Source organism: Lacerta agilis, chromosome 9, assembly GCF_009819535.1.
Source record: "Lacerta agilis isolate rLacAgi1 chromosome 9, rLacAgi1.pri, whole genome shotgun sequence".
NCBI classification, from domain to species: Eukaryota; Metazoa; Chordata; class Lepidosauria; order Squamata; family Lacertidae; genus Lacerta; species Lacerta agilis.
Window position 1 is genome coordinate 64,115,797 of NC_046320.1, and position 9,477 is coordinate 64,125,273.

General features: G+C 49.4%; 1 protein-coding gene across 4 annotated transcripts in view; it reads right to left on the bottom strand.

Moving 5' to 3' along the window:
* The window catches only part of SEPTIN11 (septin 11), a 95,042-nt gene extending 86,309 nt beyond the window's left edge, over nucleotides 1-8,733 (bottom strand). For 2 of the 4 annotated variants that reach the window (XM_033160857.1, XM_033160856.1), the window contains exon 1: nucleotides 8,477-8,733. In XM_033160857.1, coding sequence (XP_033016748.1) covers nucleotides 8,477-8,503 — 27 coding nt within the window. In that variant the 5' untranslated portion in view covers nucleotides 8,504-8,733. The remainder of the gene's footprint in view (nucleotides 1-8,476) is intronic. The other 2 variants (XM_033160859.1, XM_033160858.1) reach the window with 2 other exon arrangements.
* Nucleotides 8,734-9,477: the final 744 nt, after the last annotated feature.

The window sequence follows — 9,477 nt, forward strand, 5'->3', positions numbered from 1 at the left end:
TTGCTTAGCATCCAGATGATTTTGGGAAGCAAATAAGGAGGACATGAGGGCAGCCATTCAACAGTTTTCAACTCCCCCCCCCTTTTGTTTCTTAAGGCAATACACACTGTTTGTGATTATGACACAGGACATTCCCTACTTACGGCAATGCTCCCTAGTTTTGGGGGAGAGGGGACAGAAAGCCGTCCCCTTCCCCTCATCCTGCACCAGATCCCATAAGACCAGCATGTGCAGCTATTCTGGGAGCAAAAACAGACTGCAAAATCTGCAAAGCAGTGGTTTCAGAATGAGTCCACAAGACCACCACCCCTGAAAAGGTGGTGCAGTTTTGGTTCCTGCATTGACATTTCCTCTTACAAGCACTGAACTCAAGGCTCTTGGGAATATGAATGCTGTTATCTGGGTGCACCTATATTGCTGGTTCACACACAAGATATGTCCATCCAGCAATGCTAGCATGTATGAACATGCCTTCAAAAGGCAGAACTTCAGGTCACATTGAAAGCTTTCAAAGTAAGCCACTTCACACCTTCAGCACCAAGTCTCCAAGTAATGCATGTCTGAACCAGCCTGTAGAATTGCTCAGAGCAAGGACAATGGAGATGCTACTAAAATCAGGACCTTCTCTGCATGGAACCATCACTGTTGTCACTGCTAATTTGCCACGAATAGGGCTGCCAACTCTTTCTGTGCCTTTTTAACTACAAAAAGGCAGAGTATTATAATGGAGAACTCTTTGTTGTTGTTCTTTAGTCATTTAGTCATGTCCGACTCTTCATGACCCCATGGACCACAGCACGCCAGGCACTCCTGTCTTCCACTGCCTCCCGCAGTTTGGTCAGACTCATGTTGGTAGCTTCGAGAACACTTTCCAACCATCTTGTCCTCTGTCGTCCCCTTCTCCTTGTGCCCTCCATCTTTCCCAACATCAGGGTCTTTTCCAGGGAGTCTTCTCTTCTCATGAGGTGGCCAAAGTCTTGGAGCCTCAGCTTCAGGACCTGTCCTTCCAGTGAGCACTCAGGGCTGATTTCCTTCAGAATGGATAGGTTTGATCTTCTTGCAGTCCATGGGACTCTCAAGAGTCTCCTCCAGCACCATAATTCAAAAGCATCAATTCTTCAGCGATCAGCCTTCTTTATGGTCCAGCTCTCACTTCCATACATCACTACTGGGGAAACCATAGCTTTAACTATATGGACCTTTGTTGGCAAGGTGATGTCTCTGCTTTTTAACATGCTGTCTTGGTTCGTCATTGCTTTTCTCCCAAGGAGGACTCTTACCCAAGAGAAACCCAGGTTCAAATCCTCACTTAGCCAGAGTGGTCACTGAAGAACCTTAGGCTCTGTCTCATCCTAACCTACCCCATAAGGTTGTTTTGATGCTGCCATGCGAGAGGGATGCTTGGGCAGAAACTATTTCTTCCCATAACCCCCACTGACATTCAGCATGGTGAAATCCAAAGCAGACCGAAGACCTCCAGTGGTCCATCCTCCATGCTCTCAGCCCCTTCCCTGGACTCTAGATACCTCCTGGATCCCACCAACTTCCCCCATCTCACTTGGGCCCTCCCCAGGGTCACCATCTCCAACTTGCTGAGAGCTCCTCCCATTCCTCTCCAGGATCAGACCATGTATGACACCACCATGGAACTCATGGCATCTACAGGGAAAGACTAAAACACTTGTGGGTTTTTTAGTGGGTTTTTTTAAAAAGTGGCAGGGACTCAACAGAAGCCTACAGAGTTACTAATGGCTATTAAGCAGCTTACAAGTACAAAATCAATACATAATTCAAATACATAATAAAACAATTCCACAAATGGCACACACACAGAGAGAGAGAGAGAAGCTGTCAGACATTGTTCTCCCTCTCATATAACACTGGAAACCATCTGCGTCCAAAGAAGGCTGTCGGTTCACAACGAGCAAAAGTGCCATTTTCATCAACAACCATTGGGACTCTCTGCCACTAGATTAGAGGGGTCTTAGGAAAGAGCCACCGGAGAAAATTAGCAATGACATCTAAATAGAGCAAGCAGGGTCTCCCCCTTCAGCAGAGGGTTGGACTACATGAAGTGCCTCCCTATTCTATGGTTCTTTGTTCACAGGTGGTATAACTCTTATGCATACAGCTCAGAGGCCGTGGCTCAGCAGCAGGACACATGCCTTGCATACTGAAGGGCTGGGAGCTGCTCCCTGCTTGAAACCCTGGAGAGCTGCTGCCAGTCAGTGCAGACAATACTAAGTCAGACGGGCCAAAGGTCTGGTTCAGTATAAGGCAGCTTCCCGTGTTGTGTGTTTCCTAGAGGAATTTAAGTGCCCACAGGTGGCAATAAGATGTGGGATTGGTTGGAAGCCTCCCCTCTGATGCAGGAGAGCTTTTCCTATAGTCTTATGCGAACAGCTTCTGCAAAGCACCTCACTGCTGAAGCAGCTGCTTTGCATAGCCTATTTTTACATAATTAGCAGCCTGCACGGAACTGGCACACTTTTAAAGGAGGAACTATTGGCAACAGGCAAATCAGGTACTAACAACCAGAGTCTGAATAAACAGCAGTGCTAAGCAAGATCCTGTTGCCAGTTCCAAATTATTCAAATTATGATGAATTGAACTATAATAAAAATGGGAAGCTCCTCTCACTTGCCTTCCGGGGACAGCAATCCTTCCGAACCTATTGCACTCGCATTCCCAAGAAAATTAACAGAGACATGAGATCTAGAAACTTGTTTATCACATTGGTGGAAGTTGAAGCCCTCAAGCTCAGTAATGTGAAGCCAAGGAATGCTTAGGAGGGGGAAAGGAGGGAGAAAATAAAATTAGGAGAACAGGAATGAAAGAGGCAGATACTAGGTGTGAGGTAGAAAGATAGACAATATGGCAAAAATATTAACTGGCCTCCCTGTTGCAGGCTAAGGTTAAAGGCGGGTCTTGGGTCTGCAGAGGTAGAAGATTAAAGCTATAATTAAAAATAATGAAACTTTTGTCTTCATAGACAGATCCCTGCTGCAGACTGGAGTCCGACAGTAGCTGTTCTGTTACAAATGTGGATATACTTTATACTTTAGATAATGTTACTCATAAAAGTAGCTAGAGCAAACCACCAAACAGAGTGGTTTGCACGATAACGTTCGTCCTTGTTACTTTATGTGCATCATTTTATAATCAGCGCGGTGTCATTTCCCCAGTACATCTCAGTGGGCAAACTCCATGACTCAATAATGCTATCTTGGTTTCTGTTAAATCAAGCCAGACTGATCTTTCTTTCAGAGTTCCTCTCCCCACATCCTACACACAAGCCAAATGTGCCCTCTCTCTCTCTCTCTCCATGCCCAACAGTTTTATTAATGATTAACCCAATTAACCTGCTCATCAGAGCAGTAGCACAATAGGCAGATTCCTGGAAAGATATGGAAAGGAAGTGTTAGGTAATAGGAAACTGGACCTCCAGAGTCTATGCAAGGCCACAGTTTGCTAATGCCAACTGCTGTCATGCTAAAACAAGGGGGGGGGGGGGTCCTCTGTGCCTAAGAATCCATGCTCTCTAGAGACCATCCATTAAATATGTCACACTTCATGGGAAGAATAGAGGAGCTGCAGGAAAAGGATTTGGGATAGGTTGACAAGGAGGCAAAGTACAACTTGGGGTGTGTGTGTGTGTGTGCTAAAAGGAGTTTTAAAAGTCTGACATGCTTTTTGAATAGTCCCCATTTCCAGAGATGTGATGGTTTGCTGAGTTAATGACATTATACTCTGTACATGCTTTTCTATTCTGCACACATGGAGAAAAAAAAAACTCTAGAGAGAAGGTAATCATCAATGAAGAATTTCAGACTCTGGCATCTCCAGGTGTTGCCAGAAAAGGACCCTGTCTGAAACCCTGCAGAGAGCCACTGCCCATCAGTGTAGACCAGGGGTTGTCAACCTGGTCCCTACTGCCCACTAGTGGGCGCTTCAGGATTCTAGGTGGGTGGTAGGGGGTTCTATGTCACAAGCTGCATTCTCCTTCCATCAAGCACTGGTGGGAGGTAAGGAAATTTTACCATCAAGAAAGATGCATTAGTGGGCGGTAGGTATAAAAAGGTTGACTGTACCCCTGGTGTAGACCATACTAGACTAGATGGACCAATTGCCTGTCTTGGTATAATCCTAGTCATTATACAGGACTTACCATGACACGCAAACTGGGCCATTATGGGGAAGATAGTCGAGATTCTTTAAGCCATTGTTTGATGTAGAAGCTGGAATTTTAGTGGTAAAACTCACATGTTAAATGTTATTAGTAAATGTTACTAATGTGTCTGCCCACAAATACATGTCAATCACATGTGGCACTCTTGTTACCTTGAAAGGAAATGAAAAATACCATCATTCTCTTACATCTTACAGAAGCTTACCTGCTCAATTGCCTGGAGACTACTACAACTCACCATAGGAGAGTGGATTTTCACAAAGCTACGCTCAGCTCATATATCTCACTGCCTCGGGATGTGGCCCTGTGAATCAACTACAATACCTTCTATTTGGGCTCCCGTGTGGCTGGACCCATTTTGCCCCTGGACCCTTTCAGAAAGCAACAAACCCAGATCCAAATTGATAAGTAATTGTTACCAGTCGCACCGAGGAAATGATGGGAAGAGTGTAATTTTTGTTTATTTAAAATGATAAATGCAACTCCCCCCTCCTGCATTTACATGAACAATGTGCTTTAAAAAAAAAAATGTGGGCAGGGCATGATGCAATTGCCAAAACACAATGCAGTCCATTACCCTACTAGAGCCACAAATTGTATTATAAAACGGTAACAGAAACTAAGCAAGGGAGCCAGTTCACATCTTGAATGCAGACACCATTTTTCACATTCTGAAAGCAGCCACACTGAAGTCATTTGCTCACGCGCAACATCTGTTTTACTGGCATGCACTTAAAAAAAAAAAAAAGCGAACAGGAAAAAGTCAATCAAAATCCCCTTCTCCCTCCCTCCCCCCACCTTCCTTCCCTCCCCACCTCCTCAAGATGTGTAAGAGCCCTTTCATATGGTCAGCATTTACTTTCACCAACATCTCTCTAAGTTATAGACATAATAAAAAGGATCTCTGTGTCTCTCTTTTGGTAAGGATCTCTTTATGTGAAGCTGCCTGGAAAGTCTGTGAAACAAAGTTTCTCGGACGTTACTGGTTTATCCAAAAGAAAAGGGAAAGGAAAGAAACCCTACCAGAAAAATTAGGGAGGAGAGACTCCTTCAGAGATCTAATTTCATCCCAACATCTCTCCAGGGTATCCTTTCTGTTTTTAATGGCTAAGAAGATCCTCAAGCCTGAATCTTCAACCTTGAAAGGCTATGTCCCTTAATATTTTTTAGCCTCCATTTGGATAAATCTTTCGCCCACAACCCCAATGCACACCTAGGTAAAGGGACCCCTGGCTGCTAGGTCCAGTCATGGATGACTCTGGGGTTGCGGTGCTCATCTCGCATTACTGGCTGAGGGAGCCGTTTGTCCGCAGGCAGCTTCCGGGTCATGTGGCGAACCAGAGCAGTGCACGGAAACGCCATTTACCTTCCCGCCAGAGCGGTACCTATTTATCTACTTGCACTTTGACGTGCTTTCAAACTGCTAGGTGGGCAGGAGCTGGGACCGAACAACGGGAGCTCACCCCGTCGCGGGGATTCAAACTGCCGACCTTCTGATCAGCAAGCCCTAGGCTCTGTGGGTTTAACCCACAGCACCACCCGTGTCCTTAATGCACACCTATAGGTGTATAAAAACTGACACCACCTCTTCTCTGCTTCGGGCTTTTGCCACAGGATGTATGAGAAAACCCTTAAGGTGCTATAGGCCTTGCAGAGGTTTCTTGTGGCAAACTACTGCGTCCGCTCAAGTTGACATTTCTCAACTCCCCACCTTAGCAAAAAACAGAATTGTACAGTGGAGGGGCAGCAGCTGGATACTTCAGCATGTGGGAAACTGCTTGAGAAGCCATTAAGAGTCAAACAAATAAACTGAGTCTCCAACATCATTTCTGTGTCTATTCTTTGGGGAACCACAGAGAGAGGGGGGGAGGGAGGACAGAGGGGATGTTAAGCGAGTTAAAGTTTATATGAATGCCAAACTTCTTCTAGTTGCCTCTATTGCTTTTCCACACAGCTCTGCTTCTGATCCCAGAGAATACTGCAACTCTTCGCCCAAGTGATTTTTTTTTCTGGGGGTGGGGGGAGTTGGGAAAGGAAGGAGACGGCTAGGTTAAGGCATCTCCATCCAGTATTCCCGTTACCATTGCTGCTGCCTGAACAGAGGATGTTTGAAAACCTCCCAAGAATGCAGTTCTGAAAGACAGACATCCTACTATATGCAACCCGTTTGCCTTGCCCTGTTTGAAATGTGGTTAACAGGCCACCAGGATACAATATATACAACCCTATATACCTACAGCTTGTTTCCCTTTCCAATGTTGACTAAAAGATGAAGTTCTCTAAAAAGCAGTAAATCGGAAACCACACACAGGTTTTGCAAGCCTGCATTCTTTATAGCACTTTAATTTTCTATTCTTGGGTCATGGTCTACAAGGAAATTCACACCCCCAACCTAGTAATATAAATACTAACAATGTACGCACTTATGGCTTGACTTTTAAGTGCTCAAGGTGTTTTGTACACTTACAACAACCCTGTAAGGTAGATCAATACCACTGTCCCCTTACAAAACATGAAACATTAGGAAGCTGCCTTAAAATGAGCCAGGCCACTGTTCCATCTAGCTCAGTGTTGTGTACACTGGTTGGCAGCAGCTCTGCAGGGTTTCCAGCAGGGGTGTTCAGGATGTGAGGGTTTGAACCTGGGATCTTCAGCATGCAGATGCTCCACCACTTAGCTATGGCCCTGCAACCTTCTGCATGCCCCACGGATGCTCTCCCACGTGGCATGCCAAAAGGTTTTGCCATGGCAGGGGTGAGATTCCCCACTCAGGGCTTGCAACTTCATAGAATCACATGTGTGTCTCTCTTTCGTTCTGGGGTGTTGTTTTTTTTTTCCCCAATGGAAGGGGAGAAGATGCGAAAGAAGATAAGATGAAAAGCCAGAAAGATAGAGAAGGGAAAAGGCAGGCTGGGGGGGGGGGGAGGATGCCCCATATATTTTTTTCTGATCTTTCCGTATGAAAAGATTCAAAGTGACAGCTCTAACACCACCCCCTTCTGCATCATGGAAAAGCAAAGAGAGTCTTAGAATCATGGAATTGTAGAGTTGGAAGAGACCACAAGGGTCATCGGCGCAGGGATATTTATTTGCCCAAAGTGGGGCTCGAACTCAAGACCCCGAGATCAACAGCAGAGCTGCAACCCAACACGGCCACGTCAGAGTAAGTGCCCTGAAAGAGGATTTCCCCCCAAGCAGACATGTATAGAATTGCAATCTTACAAATTTGCAAATGCTAGTCTTCGCCTAGATGTGCTGGCTTGGGCTGACGGAAATTGTTGTCCTGCACATCTAGGGGAGGGCACCACGCTGGCGAGGGCTGGTGCATGCTTTCGTGTCCTAGATGAATGATGCGCTGGCCTAAGAGATGCGGTGCTCCGAGAGGTTGTGGGGTTGCAACTGTACATCACCTGGCTGCTGGGCCAGCTAACAAAATCTCACAATGGTTGGGGGGCGGGGGGGGGGAGGCGGCCATCACGTTATGCTCCCCAATGCCTTCCTCACAACACAAGCATGTGCCACGACCCTAGAGGACAACTTTGCCGCCTTCCCCACCAGCAACCTCAGGCACCCTTCCTTTCGTTTATTTCTTTAGCCCGAAGCCACACACCTTCCTTCCATTCACTGACACCTTTTCAGAATCGCCAGGGAGGGCGGCCTATTCGTGTTTTCGTCTCCACTACCCACTCCCTCCGATTTTCCCTCTGGTGTGCCCTATTTTTAGATAAGAAGACAACCAGCTCCATATTTTGCCACCACACACACCAACCAACCAACAAACAAACACACCCCTTTCCCAGCTTTCTTTTCTTGAATTCTCCCCCCCTTTTTTGGGGTGGGGGGAAGCTTGGTACACGGGAAAAGAAACCGGGGTCCGGGCCCTCCTCCTGGCACGTAACGTCTGAACGGGCCCCGTCGTCCCGTCCCCCCGCCAGCCAGACCCACACCCAGCCTCTCACCACCACAGGCGCCCACCTCCGGCGATCCCCTTTGCAATGAATGGAGAACGAGAGAGAGGTGGAAGAAAGGCGAACGGGCGGGAAGGCGGGGGAAATGCCGCGGACCCCAGACGGGGTCTCTCTCTCGCGCGTTCCCGGGAAGCAACAAGCGGCCGCCGCCTCGCTCGCTCGCTCGCTCTCCCGCCTCAGCCGCCGGGAAGGGAGGCTTGGGCGCGCTCTTCCCCATCTCCGTTATCCGAGCCCGGGCGCTCCGCACATGGGCTGCACGCAGCCCGCCCAACCGGGGAGCTCCACACCCCGCGGGAAGGGCTCCTCTCCCCTCACTCACCGAGGGTCTCCCCACCGCCACGGCCATGCTGCTGCTGGGGTGCGCGAGGGCGACGACGACGACGAGGCTCCGGCCGCTGCTGCTGCTGCTCGCCTTCTTCCCCGGCGCCTGACGCGGCTGCTGCTGCTGCTGCCCCTGCCCCTCCTCCCGAGCGCCCTCCCCGCTCGCATGAAAAGCAGCCTCTGGCTTCGCCTGCGCTCGCGATTATAAGCGGCAACATGGCCACCCGGTTGGAAGCGACCATTCGCTGGCGAGAGGGGTGGGTGGAGTGGGTACGTGTGCCTCTGTGCAATGTGGACGTGTGCGTGTGCGGCGGGGGTCGCGCGGCGGCCTCCCCCGCAGCTCCCTTCTCCCCGTTTTTGGGCCGGCCGCGAGCTCGGAGGCGCTTGCCCAAAAGGCGCGCGCGCGCCAAGCGGGGGTTCCAGGAGGCGCCTCCTCGGGGAGAAAGGCGGCCGGCGGGCGCGGCGGCGCTTTCCCTCGACGGGGCTGAAGGAGCCATTGGCGCCAGGCGCCCCTTCGGCGGGAGACTCGTACCCGAGTCCGTCCAGGCAGAGTCCGCGAGCGGGGACGGCTCTCTCTCTCTCTCTCTTCTCCGGGAGAGCCAGGCGGGCAGGCGTGGGGACGCGGCGGGTGTTGGGGGGCTGAATTTCCCCCCTCAGCCTTCATCCGTGTGTGCGCCGCGGGCATGGGAACGGCCAAGGTGCGCAGCGGAGGGGACCTCCCGCCCTCCCCTCGACTGCTGCTGGCGGTGGGAGTTGGCCAAGGCAGGGCCGTGGCTCAGTGGCAGAGAGCGTATGCTTTTCGCGCGGAAGGCCGCGGGTTCAATCCCAGGCAGGGTCGCTGCCAGCGTGGGAAGACTCCCAACCCCCCTATCGAATTTCTAAGGGTCTTGGCAGCCACTTAATGATTTCTTTCCGATGTTTTGTGCTACATCATTGTATTTTTATTCCATCCTCCAGTCCAGCTGTTTCCAATCTTTTTTTGGCCATGCACCACCTAAG